Here is a 14671-nt window from a genome sequence, read left to right as displayed (position 1 = left end):
GTTGAGCTGGTGTGTTGTTCCTTTGGATCTCCTGCTCCTCCATTCTTCCTTAAGCTAAGTGCATTTTGTTCTGCATTTTGCTGTTCGCTTGTATTTGTTGTCTTCTAGGCCTCAGGGAGACGCTGGTTCCTTTATCTGGGAAGGAACCAGTAGTCTCATTCCTGGCCACCACTCCTAGGGCTTTCCAGGGTCTCCAGGGCTAAGGTTCCGGGGTATGAGTATTTCTACCTTCAGGGTCTACTCATATTGGCAGGAGTCAGGGAGAGGTCTAGGGATTCCTAGGAGGTCACCATCCCTCTCCCTTAGATTTGAGGCCTAGACTCCGGTCTATTACCTTCTGTGTGAAATCTGGTCTTTTCCCCTCCCCATTACCTGCGACACCCTAATGCCCTAATAAAACTCTCTCTAATATACTTTATTAATCAATTTTCTATTTTTACTACACTTTTCCCTACCTAAAGCGCACCATTCCCTGGTGCACTTAAAACTCTGTTCTCTGTACACTGCTGACAGCCGCAGGGAGAGCAATGGGGCCACAGCAGCGCAGGGAGTACGGGCAGGAGTGCACACTGCTGCTCCTTCTCGTGCTCTCTGGGCTATTACTAACTCTTGGCATAGCACATGGGCACTCTGTACCCATGTACTATGCCAGGATTAGCTGAGCGGAGTGGGCTCCTGCCTGCTCCGCTAAGCTAAGTGTCCTGCATGTCAGCTCTTAGCTTAGCGGAGCAGGCAGAAGCAGTAGCAGGCTCCGCTCAGCTAATCCTGGCATAGTACAGAGTTTGAAGCGCACCAGTGAATGGTGCGTTTTAGGTAGCAAAAAGTGTAGTAAAAATAGAAAATTAATTAATAAAGTATATTAGAGATAGTTTTATTAGGGCATTAGGGAGAACATTAAAGGTTTAGATAAAGGTTTAGTTACTCTTTAAGATGGAAACATAATGGGGGAGATTTATCAAACTGGTGTAAATTAGAACTGGCTCAGTTGCCCATAGCAACCGATCAGATTCCACTTTTCATTTGTCACAAGTCTTTTGGAAAATGAAAGGTGGAAATGATTGGTTGCTATGGGCAACTAAGCCAGTTTCACTTTACACCAGTTTGATAAATCTCCCCCAGTGTTCTCACAACTTGTATTCTCTATGCAGCTATGCAACAGTCAAAGAATACAACTAAAGACATCTCATTTGTTCTCTTTTCCTCTATAGGAGTGTAGGAAATACGTAAATATATATATATATAAAAAAAACAACTTACATTTCTCCTGACTTTTTAGTTAGATCACGCACACACAGATGCAACTTAAGATGCTATGAGCCACAGTGGTCTTCAAAATAGTGTGCCAGCCATGAACGCCACCAAAAGTGGACTTCGTCGGTAGTTTACTCTATTGGAAATCACAGCTTCTACTATACCAGGTTACACGGTATATGTCAGGGCTTTATATATCCCTTTACATACGTTGGGAGATTTTCCCAGTGCGTGCACCAAAAGTTGACCCAAGATGAGCAGAATGTGCGATTGCTTTTTGTTATAAAGATTTTTTGAAAGTTTATTAGTGTCCAGTTTTATTAGCACTGTACATCTCAGTTGGCAGATGTATATGGATGCACAAGACTGAAAAAAGCAAACTCAGCAGTCAGCAATTCACTATCACTTTCCAAGGTCATTTTGCCATTTGTTTGCAGTTTGGCAGGCAGCTATCAGAAAATGAGCCAGTCTGTTATTTACATGGTTGACTTCTTTGATCATCACAGGGCTGCCGTAACCCACCTCTACATTATCCTATCCAGCTCCAGTATTTGTACTTCATGGTCTCACCTGATGACACAAACAACTGTAACCGTTTTCTGTTTGTGCATTATTTATATAACACCTACATATTCCACAGTGCTGTACACAGCATGCAATCGCTTGTTCTGTCTACAATTGTGCTAAGTAGCTTTCCTTCAGGAGGAAGAAAACTACCTCTGTAAGCCATATATAGGGTACGGATGGCACTATAGAGACACTTTTCTTCCTCCTAGACAATTTAAAGAGCACCTATCAGTATGATCAACCCTAATACATACTGCCTGGTAGGATTGATTATGCTGATTAAAACAATCTATTTCTTTTGTTTATAGCTTGTATTACTGCAAAGAGATCATTACTTTTATATGTATGCAAATCAGTTTGTTGAAGCACCGAGGGGCTGGTTGTAGCACTAGGAGCACCGCTACAGCTATGCCCCAGTGCTCAGTACACTCCCCCATCACATTTTATTGAGAGGGAAAAACATCTCTTCTTGACCTGTCTTCAGGTGCCTGCGCTGTGGTCTACAAACAAGATGCTTGTGTTCTAGATCTGCTGCTGCTGACCAAGCAGTGCCGATTGAACCTGAAAGTCTCTGAAGCGGACGGCGCCTCCACTTGGAATGATATTCGCGTGGAACGACATCATTGGCACCTGCGCACTATGAATCTGCACTGCCTGGAAGAGTAAAAATACTCCTTTCAGCATTTTTATGGAGTATTTTAGCCTGAGGAGTACAAAATGTGCAGTAATTTAAATTAATAATATGTAGGCGTACAAAACGCTGAGATTTCACAATTTTTTTTTAAGACCATTACAATACATTTTCTTTGCATTTCTGTATTCTAACACCTATAACTTTTTTATATTTCCATCTCATAGCTTTATAATGTGACGGATCAGCATAAGAAAGGTATATAGCTTACACAGTTGATACGGTTGAAAAAATACATAAGTCCATCAAGTTGAACCAAGGGATAGGTGGGGAATGCGAATCCCAGAAGGAAGTGAGACTGAGATTTCTACACGTTTTCATAAGCATTTATGTTTTTTTATTTAAAGAATTCATCTAAACCCTTTTTAAAACTGTCCACTGTTTCTGCTGTGACCACGTCCTGAGGAAGCCTATTCCACAGATTCACAGTTCTTACAGAAAAGAAGATTTGACGCTTCTGGAGACTGAACTTTTTCCTCTCCAATCAGAGGCAGTGCCCCCTTGTCTTTTTAGTGGGGGGAGGGAGAAAGAGTTTTTCACCATATTTTTTGTATGGCCCATTTAGATATTGGTATAGGTTAATCATGTCCCCCCCTTAGACGTCTCTTCTCAAGACTAAATAAATTCAATTATTTTAATATAAATAACTTCAATAACTAAGACCCTCCATGCCCCTTATCAGTTTAGTCGCTCTCCTCTGTACTTTTTCCAGCTGTAGTGCGTCCTTTCTATGTACTGGGGCCCAGAACTGAACAGCATATTCCAGATGAGGCCGCACCAACGCTTTGTAAAGTGGTAATATTACATCCCTGCCCCCGCGAGTCCATGCCTCGTTTAATGCATGACAATATCCTGGTGGCCTTAGAAGCAGCTGATTGACATTGTATGCTGTTATTTAATCTACCATCCACAAGGATATCCAAACCCTTCTCTATAAGTGACTCTCCCAATGTTACATCACCTAGGACATATGATGCACAGAGATTATTACTATCAAGATGCACAACTTTACATTTGTCCACATTGAACCTCATTTGCCAAGTTGATGCCCAATCACTCAGTGTTCAAGTCAGCTTGTAGTTTATAGACATCTTCCATAGACTGTACAGTACTACACAGCTTAGTGTCATCTGCAAAAATATAAATGGTTCTCATAATCCCGTCCTCGTTATTATTAATAAATAAATTAAATAATAGAGGGCCCAGCACTGGACCTTGGGAATCATTGACCACAACTCTCTGGACACGGTCCTTCAGCCAGTTTTCAATCCAATTACAAACTATACTTTCCAAGCCTATAGACCATACTTTACCTATTAAATGTCTATGAGGGACAGTATCAAAAGCCTTTGCAAAATCCAGAAACACTACATCCACAGCCGCCCCTCTGTCCGGGCTACTACTCATCTCCTCATAAAAACAAATCAGGTTAGTCTGACAACTTCTGTCCTTGGTAAACCCATGTTGGTTATCACTTATAATATTATTTACAGTTACATACTCCTGTATATAGTCCCTTAAAGGGAACGGCCGGCAGTGAGTTTCGAATGATGATTGCGCAATCCCAATAAGGTAATGCATTAAATCACATAAGTCTCAATACTCATCTTTGCCCCCCATGTCTCGATCCACACGGATGCGGCTGTAAAATGGCTTGTAGCAGCAAGATGGCTTGTGTGCATTACCTTATTGAGATTCACTTTCCCTCTTGCATTGGATGTTTGTATTGTAGGCCAGTGTTAAGAGGTTCGTCTTGGTTTGGGTGTGTAGCTACAAACACAGCCCAAAACAGGGATCACCACCTCTGAAACTGAAACTGAGCCTATTGCTAATAGGTCCCCTGATGAGTTGGACTGATGTCCAACGAAACGTGTTGGTACGTTTAGAAGGACAAAACGAAGTACACGGTTTATGACCAGAAGACCGATCTACTGGTAACAGGGCTCTCCACCACAGCGTGACGAAGCTGGGCAGTCTCCATTGCTGTGCAGGGACAGGGAGGGCCTTATAGGTTTCCACGGACAACTATGGGAATTGATGTGGATGGTGCCACTGACACCCTATATCCATTGCAGGGAGAGACTAGTTGTTAGAGACCCAGTATTAGTCTCCCCCATCCCTAGTTCCTGGTTACCACTGGCGCAGTGAATGGTGTATGTCATTTATATTTAGGGATTTATTTGTATACTATTAAAAGTTATGTTTTAAAAGGTATCTATTTGGAATATACTCATCAGAATGCAGTAAGAAAATCATCATTAGTAACTCACCGCCGGCTACTTGAAGGTACTGCTGGCGGTTTGGGATGGGTTTTGCTGCTGACAGGTTCCCTTTAACCCCTTAAGGACTCAGCCCTATTTCATCTTAAGGACTTGGCCATTTTTTGCAAATCTGACCAGAGTCATTTTAAGTGCTGATAACTTTAAAACGCTTTGACTTATCCAGGCCATTCTGAGATTGTTTTTGTGTCACATATTGTACTTCATGACACTGGTAAAATGGAGTCAAAAGATATTTATGAAAAAATACCAAATTTACCAAAAATTTGTAAATAATTTCCAAGTTTCAATTTCTCTACTTATATAATACATAGTAATACCTCCAAAAATAGTTATTACTTTACATTCCCCATATGTCTACTTTATGTTTGGATCATTTTGGGAATGATATTTTATTTTTTGGGGATGTTACAAGGCTTAGAAGTTTAGAAGCAAATCTTGAAATTTTTCAGAAATGTTCAAAAACCCAATTTATAGGGACCAGTTCAGGTCTGAAGTCACTGTGCGAGGCTTACATAATAGAAACCACCCAAAAATGACCCCATTCTATAAACTACACCCCTCAAGGTATTCAAAACTGATTTTACAAACTTTGTTAACCCTTTAGGTGTTCCATAAGAATTAATGGAAAATAGAGATACAATTTCAAGATTTTACTTTTTTGGCAGATTTTCCATTTTTATAATTTTTTTTCCAGTTACAAAGCAAGGGTTAACAGCCAAATCAAACTCAATATTTATGGCCCTGATTCTGTAGTTTACAGAAACACCCCATATGTGGTCGTAAACAGCTGTATGGGCACACGGCAGGGCGCAGAAGTAAAGGAATGCCATACGGTTTTTGGAAGGCAGGTTTTGCTGGACTGTTTTTTTTGACATGTCCCATTTGAAGCCCCCCTGATGCACCCCTAGAGTAGAAACTCCATAAAAGTGACCCCATTTTAGAAACTACGAGATAGGGTGGCAGTATTGTTGGTACTAGTTTAGGGTAAATATGGTTTTTGGTTGCTCTATATTACACTTTTTGTGAGGCAAGGTAACAAGAAATAGCTGTTTTGGCACTGTTTTTATTTTTTGTTATTTACAACTTTCGTCTGACAGGTTAGATCATGTGATATTTTTATAAACCAGGTTGTCACGGATGTGGCGATACCTAATATGTATACTTTTTTTTTAATTTATGCAAGTTTTACACAATGATTTCATTTTTGAAGCAAAAAAAATCATGTTTTTGTGTTTCCATAGTCTGAGAGCCATAATTTTTTCAGTTTTTGGGTGATTACCTTGAGTAGGGTATGATTTTTGCAGGATGAGATGACGGTTTTATTGGCACTATTTTAGGGGGCGTGTGACTTTTTGATCGCTTGATATTACACTTTTTGTGATGTAAGGTAACAAAAAATTGCTTTTTTTACACCGTTTTTTTTTTTTTTTTACAATATTCACCTGAGGGGTTAGGTCATGTGATATTTTTCTAGAGCAAGTTATTACGGATGCTGCGATATCTAATATGTATACTTTTTTTTATTTATGTAAGTTTTACACAATGATCTTTTCAGTTTTTGGGCGATTACCTTGAGTAGGGTATGATTTTTGCGGGATGAGATGACTGTTTTATTGGCACTATTTTGGGGTGCATATGACTTTTTGATCGCTTGCTATTACACTTTTTGTGATGTAAGGTGACAAAAAATTGTTTATTTAGCACAGTTTTTATTTTAATTTTTTTTACGGTGTTTATCTGAGGGGTTAGGTCATGTGATATTTTTATAGAGCCGGTTGATACGGACGCAGCGATACCTAAATATGTATACTTTTTTTTATTTATGTAAGTTTTACACAATAACAGCTTTTTTAAAACAAAAAAAATTATGTTTTAGTGTCTCCATATTCTGAGCCATAGTTTTTTTTATTTTTTGGGCGATTGTCTCAGGTAGGGGCTCATTTTTTGCGGGATGAGGTGACGGTTAGATTGGTACTATTTTGGTGGGCAAATGCCTTTTTGATCGCTTGCTGTTGTACTTTTTGTGATGTAAGGTGAAAAAAAAATGGTTTATTTAGCACAGTTTTTATTTTTGTCATGTGATCGGTTTATCGCAGCAAAACCTAATGTCAACTTTTTTTTTTCCTATTTTTTACCAATTTTTTTAACTTTATTTGGGGAAAATGAGGTTTTTGTTTATTTTTACTTGAAACTTTTAATTTTGGGGGGGGAACTTTCTTTTTACTTTATTTTTTGTCCCACTTTGGGACTTTTAACTTTTGGGGGTCTAATCCCTTTTACAATGCATTCCAATACTTCTGTATTGGAATGCATTGGCTGTATGAGTAATACTGTGTGTATTACTCATACAGCTTCCGGCCTGTGAGATCCAGGGAGCTAGATCTCACAGGCTCGTCACCGGAAGGCAGCGCAGATGCCTCAGGAAGGCATCACGCTGCCTTCCATGCCATTGGGTTTCCCCTACAGCCGCATGGGGACCCGATGGCACCGCCGCCCGCCGGATAAGGTAAAACCGCAAACCGCAGGTCTGAATTGACCTGCGGTTTGCGGCGATCGCCAACACGGCCCGCTGAATGATGCCCGCTGAATGATTACAGCGGACATCCTGTTCCTATTAACCCCGCCGCGCCGTAGTCTAGTTTTAAAGATATGACGTACCGGTACGTCATGGGTCCTTAAGGACTCGGGAAGCATGCCGTACCGGTACGTCATAAGTCCTTAAGGGGTTAAGGGCTCATGCACACGACAGTATGGCTTTTTCAGTGTTTTGCGGTCCGTTTTTTACGGATCTGTTGTTCCGTTTTTTGTTTCCATTGGGTTTCCATTTCCTTTCCGTTTTTCCGTATGCCATATACAGTAATTATATAGAAAAAATTGGGCTGGGCATAACATTTTCAATAGATGGTTCAGCAAAAACGGAACAGATACGGAAGACATACGGATGCATTTCTGTATGTGTTCCGTTTTTTTTTTTGCGGATCCATTGACTTGGAGCCAAGCACCGTGATTTGCGGACAAGAATAGGACATGTTCTATCTTTTCACGGTACGGAAATACAAAAATACTGAAACGGAATGTACACGGAGACACTTCCATTTTTTTTGCTGAACCATTGAAATGAATGGTTCAGTATATGTACCGCATACTGAACTCAAAAAACGGCCAGTATACTGAACGCATGAGCCCTAAGAGTCCTTCAAACATTTTTCCCACAACAAAAGTTAAACTAACTGGTCTATAATTACCTGTATCTATATTAACTGGTCTATAATTACTGTACCAGTACCTAGAGAATCTTTAAAAATTATAAACAGGGACACAGCAATAACTGAACTGAGCTCTTTAAGTACTCTTTGGTGTAATCTATCTGGACCCGGAACCTTGTTCACATTTACCTTATTTAACTTATCTTGGGACATATCTATAGCTAGCCATTTGAGTATATTACTGGATGTACCAACCGCACCAGCACCACAGATATCAGCTCCTTTCTCTTCTTTTGTATATACAGAGCTAAATAACTCATTTAGTAACTCTGCCTTTTTCTAATCTTTAGTGACTCGACCCCCCCCCCCCGCCCCCCTTTACCATCATCTCATGTTTTCTACTTGCTCTTGAGAGAACCGTTTGAAGGTTTAGGCAAGACTGCAGGTCATAGAGTGTGAATTTAAATTTAAAAAAAAATGACTGCATAATCTATTTGTTTTCCTGCATTTGAGCTTTTCACAGACTTTTTTCCTGTATGGCACAATAAACAGCGCTGATGAGGTCAGTTAAGAAAACAGCAGTCCTTATCTAATAATATGGTAAAATGTTGGGGGGGGGGGGCAACTGCTTTTTGAGCAGTCTATGCATCTTGCCATCTATTAAATAAACATCATTGAATGGCAAGCCTTTCTAAAGAATATTACCCCCCCCCCCCCACCCCAATTATACATTTCTTCATATGTGTTATCGAAGACCTTATGGTTAGGGAGACACACTGCAGCTTCTTTAACCCAGAACACATGCAATGGTCGATGGCCGCACATAGAGGTATTACCTTCAAAATTATTCGGTGGTTAGCTATCACATTTGGATGTCATTTCAGCCCATAATGGGTTTGTCTAATCTCAGAATTAAACACGTCCACAGTAAAAGAACTGATGTAAAAGAACTTACCTATTTGCTTACGATATTGATCCACTGGAACTTTTGTTGCTGAAGCATCCTTTCGACCCATTTTTCCCCACTGTAACAAAGAGTAAAAAAGTATACTGGATGAATATTATAAAGTCGGGAACAAAGCAAACAGTGCTACTTGCTTCCATTGAGCTTGATGAGGAGCTGTAAGATATAAGGTACTACCATGCAACATGTAAGTATTCACAATAGGTAAGAGCTTATCTAGTCCCACTCCCTGCTAAATATTATGTGCAGAGGTAACAGAGCATGTCTTAGTAGTATAAACAAACCCATACTTGTTGCAGTTGTGGATAATTTTTCTAGTACCAAATAACCCGGCGCTCCCGCATGTGCTGGCTACAAACTTCCGGGGTGGAGGGGGGGGGGGGGATTGAGTGTTCCTGGCATCTTCTCACTTTCCCCACCGCTGCTGCCATCTCTTCCCATGCACACGGCACCCTACTCTCATTGTCGAGCCCTACCAAACATGAGCCATGTGAGCGCAAGGGGCTGTCACTAAATCATAACAGCCCCTTGCTGTACGGAGCCGACACAAACAGAGGGCGGAGTTACTGCCTTCGGGTCACGTGATACGGAGTCGTGTTATCATGAGGCAGGAAGAATGTACATCACTTCCAGTGTTAAAAGTCTCAGGGCTCTAGCGGCACCATGGAGCTCCGAAAAAAAATAAGGGAACTAATGTGAGTGACATCATCGCTAGTGTTATAAGCAAGTCAAAGAAATTTTAAGTCCCCAGATAACCCCTTTAACCCCTTAATCACCAGGCGATATTCCATTTTTTTCTTTTGTTTTTTACTTCCAGCATTCCAAAAGCCATAACTTTTTTATTTGTTTAGTCACATAGCCGTATGAGGGCTTGTTTTTTGCGGGACAAGTTGTACTTTCTAATGGCACCATTTATGTTTGCATACAATGTGGTAGGAAGCAGGAAAAAAATATAAATGGGGTGGAATTATAAAACAACACAATTCCACCACAGTTTTATGGGTTTTGTTTTTACAGCGTTTTCTGTGCAATAAAACTGACATGTTACTTTCATTTTCTGGACACATTCATTTTCTGGACGAGTATGATTACAATGAAACCATATGTATGTTTTTTTTGCGTTTTAATACTGGAAAAATTATTTATTTCATTGGCGTTTAACTGCAATACCAGACTTTTTTTCTTTTTTACTCCCTGCCTTCCAAATGCCATAACTTATTTTTTATTTTTCTGTTCACAGACAAGCATAGCCACATGTGGGCTTGTTTTATGCATGACAATTTGTACTTTCTAATGGCACAATTTAATACAATGGAAGCTGGAAAAAAATAATGGGGTGGAACTGGAAAAAAACACAATTGCATTGCACCATTGTTTACAGTATTCATTGTGTGGTAAAAATGACCTTTAGGGCTCATGCATGCAAACGTGTGCTGCCCGTGGCCGTATTGCGGCCTGCCCACGGCGGGTCCGCAATACACAGGGCACCGGCCCTATGCAGCCGCATCACGGACCCATTCACTTCAATGGGTCCGCAATCCGGGAGATGCGGTGCGGACGCACGGATTGGAAGCACTACAATGTGCTTCCGTGGTGTCTCTGGCCATGCCACCGTACAGCAAAAAAGTAGTGCATGCACTACTTTTTTGTAGTGTGGACCCTTGGATGCGGATCGCGGACCCAATTCAAACGAATGGGTCTGCGATCCGCTGCGGACACCCTGCGGCCGGTGCCCGGAGTCCTTACGTTCGTGGGCATGAGCCTTTATTCTGTAGGTCAGTATGATTACAGTGATATCAGATATAAAAAGTGTTTTAGAAAAGTAAAAAAAAAATAGCATTTATGGTAAAAAACAAAACAAAAACAAAAAAAAATAAAAACCTTTCCCTTATTTAGGCCTTCATTACTGGAAGAAAACAAAAAAAATTATCTATACAAAATTGGTATCAATGCATATACAGATATACATATATATACCATATCTATAAAAAATTGGTGTTGCCGCAATCATATCAGAATAAAATTAGCATGATAAACCTGTAGAAAAAAAATAATAATAATATTTACACCTCGCTGCCCAAATAGTGGAATAAAAAGTGATCAAAATGTCTTATGCACCCCAAAATGGCACCAATGGAAATTATAACTCATTCTGCAAAAAACATTGCTTCATAGAGCTATGTCAACACAAAAATAAAACGCTATGGCTCCTAAAATATGGCAACACAATAATTTGTAATAAAACATAAAAAACTAAATAAACTTAGAATTTTAAATTCTATGAAACATCTTGGGATCCAAATACTCACTATACCCCTAGATGAATTTTCTTGAGGGGTGTAGTTTCCAAAATACTGAGTTTTTTTTTTTTTTTTTTTATACCACTTGCTGGTGTTAAAAAAAAGGGTTAAAATTGAGCATCCCTCCATTTTATGTTAATTCCTGTGAAACACCTAAAGGGTTATCAAACTCCCTAAATGCCAGAAAAACTTTTTTAGTAAACTTCAGATTTCTTAATAAATATATATCGACCAAAATTTACTACTAAATGTACAATGTGTCATGAAAAAAAAAAACTAACAACACAATCTCAAAATGGCTTGGATAAGAAAAAGCATCTTAAAGTTATTACCACATAAAGCGACACGTGTCAGATTTGAAAAATAGGAATCCTGCATTTGGTCCATGACGGCCTCAGCTGGAAGGAGTTAAAAATGTAATTGCAAATCACTGTGAAAATATTTTATTCAAACAAAAAGAACATTGCTTTGTCTCTTTTCACATTTAAAGCAAATCACAGAAAATGCTAGTAGGGATGTTTACCGTCTAGGTTAAATACCAAGTCACTGACTATATTGGACGGTTTTTAAAAATATAGTCAGTGACTTGCTAGTTTCACATTTAAAAAGATTATTTATTTATTTACTCTAATTTTGGCATTAGCTATAAAATGTAATATATTCAAATAAGAACATGTGCCTGCCATGTGCCGGTCTATCTATCTATCGGATAAAAAAAGGACAGGAGGCAGCGCCACATGTGTGGGATCAGTGTGAATAAAAGAGAATTAAATGGGTTAGGGTACGCTTACCGTCCCAGGTTGTGAGGAGTCCCAACCACTGTTAAGAGCCTTGCTGGTGATTCTTTGCCGACCAGCACAACGGCATATTCCAGACTGCAGCCGCGGTAACTCTGTGGGGCCTCAAATGGTGAGGTATGCAGAGGGAACATTGCAGGAAACAGTGAAATATTTCCTCCAGACAAGTGCCGGAACAAGCGGTCCAAAAATCTGTTTTTACTGTTTCCTAGTATCTATCTAATATATTTCTATCTCGTATCTATCTGTCATCATTTACCGGTATCTATCTCATATCATCTATCTATCTAATATCTATCTATCTATCTATCTATCTAATATCTATCTATCTATCCATCTCATATCTTTCTATCTCATATAATCTATCTATCATCATGTATCTATCCATCTCATATCTTTCTATCTCATATCATCTATCTATCTATCTAATATCATCTATCATTCTATCTATCTCATATCATCTACCCGCCTATATCAGATAATTACCCTTCATGATGTTTGACTAGCAATGATGTAACGTGCTGCAGAATGTTGGCGCTATAGAAGATTACTACAAGTGCAATGTAAATTTTACTAACTTCATATATGATCTATACTGTTACAGTCACGTTAAATAAAAAATAATAACCATGTTCACAAACACAGAATGTAACATATTTTTATGAAGAAATATTTTAAGGAAACTTTAATGGCATTATGAAACCGCGGTGAAGTGAACATAATTATAAGACAGAATAGCATGAGGTTAAATAAGAAGGATTTGAGTAACTCTTCGGAGACTCAGGCGATTGCTCATGTTGCCTGCTGAATAATCCCATTAACTGCCACTGGCATCACCTGATAACCGTTTATTACAAAATGTCGCTACTCAAAGAATCTTAGACTATAATTTTAGTCCTGCCAATAAAACACTTCCAAGTGGGTGATGACAGTATGTCTTTTATTATTTTTTTTTTTATAAATGTATATCTGTTACACTAGCTACTTAACCCAAAATCAGCAGCCGTGTTCATCGGTAACCATCATGCTGTCAGGATCTGAGACATCTGACACCGATAAAATGCTGTGACTTCTCTTTGTTCTTCAAAGCTATGTAGTAATCATCATTCATTTTTACAGCTTTGACGGTTGGATAAAAAAAAAAAAAATCCCACAAGATTCCAACCGAGACATTAGCACATACAGTCACAATGCCTAATAAGCCGACTATTTGCATAAAAGATCAGCCCCACTTTCGAGAGGGCCATGATAGATGGAGAAATGGAGATTAGATTAGCCTGTACAAAATCAAGGTTGTTTTCACAATGCCCATCCTGGGGGAACACGGCTCATCCCCTAACCTCAGCTCCCCCCAGGAGGACGCTTGTCACTGAAACTTAAACGAGAATATGGATTAGACCGAGATGCTGTTTATTACTTATTAATCCTTCTAAGGATGCAAGGTACAATAGTGGATTAAACATCACAGGCAAAAGAAGCATGAAATAGTTTATTTCCTTTTATGTATTCAGTTTATATTCATAATAGAGTAAAAACCTTCCTATCATTTTTAATATTATTTGTATCTGAGAAGCATGATAAATATGATTTATTTATATGGATATATTGTGTAGATGTATTGTTATACTATTGTTACTATATTGTATGTCTTATTATTGCATTTTTGCTCTGCTCTCAGCCTTAATAATACACTCCTAGCACCATGCCATCTATGTGACTTTTCTAGCTAAATGTCTCTGCGTATTAATGTGGATATATTCTAAAATAAGAATTACCGTATATACTCGAGTATAAGCCGACCCGAGTATAAGCCGAGCCCCTAATTTTACCCCCAAAAAATGGGAAAAATTATTGACTCGAGTATAAGACTAGGGTGGGAAATGCAGCTATAATGCAGAGTGTATGTGTATATAATGCACACACTCTACATTATATACACACATCTGCAAGAGGGTGACTCCCTGATTTTAATGCAGAGTGTGTGCATTATATACACACACACTCTGCATTAAATACAGGGAGCCATCCACAGATCTCCCCCCTAAACAGTGCCATCCACAGATCCCCCCTAAACAGTGCCATCCACAGATCCCCCCTCCCCTAAACAGTGCCATGATGGCACTGTTTAGGGGAGGGGGTATCTGTGGATGGCACTGTAGGGGGATCTGTGGATGGCACTGCCATCCACAGATCCCCCTACTGTGCCATCCACAGATCCCCCTACAGTGCCATCCACAGATCCCCCTACAGTGCCATCCACAGATCCCCCTACAGTGCCATCCACAGATCTCCCTACAGTGCCATCCACAGATCTCCCTACAGTGCCATCCACAGATCCCCCTACAGTGCCATCCACAGATCCCCCTACAGTGCCATCCACAGATCCCCCTACAGTGCCATCCACAGATCCCCCTACAGTGCCATCCACAGATCCCCCTACAGTGCCATCCACAGATCTCCCTACAGTGCCATCCACAGATCCCCCTACAGTGCCATCCACAGATCCCCCTACAGTGCCATCCACAGATCCCCCTACAGTGCCATCCACAGATCTCCCTACAGTGCCATCCACAGATCTCCCTACAGTGCCATCCACAGATCCCCCTACAGTGC

The 14671-nt window shown here is 39.8% G+C and overlaps 1 protein-coding gene across 2 annotated transcripts in view; it reads right to left on the bottom strand.

Annotated features, from left to right (window-relative positions):
- The window catches only part of TRIQK (triple QxxK/R motif containing), a 169653-nt gene that overhangs the window by 71216 nt on the left and 83766 nt on the right, over window positions 1–14671 (bottom strand). For both annotated transcript variants that reach the window (XM_040433164.1, XM_040433165.1), the window contains one exon: window positions 8953–9022. In XM_040433164.1, the coding sequence (XP_040289098.1) occupies window positions 8953–9022 (70 nt within the window). The remainder of the gene's footprint in view (window positions 1–8952; window positions 9023–14671) is intronic.

This window comes from Bufo bufo, chromosome 5 (assembly GCF_905171765.1).
Source record: "Bufo bufo chromosome 5, aBufBuf1.1, whole genome shotgun sequence".
In the NCBI taxonomy this organism is placed as follows: Eukaryota; Metazoa; Chordata; class Amphibia; order Anura; family Bufonidae; genus Bufo; species Bufo bufo.
This window is presented reverse-complemented; position numbering and strand designations above follow the sequence as displayed.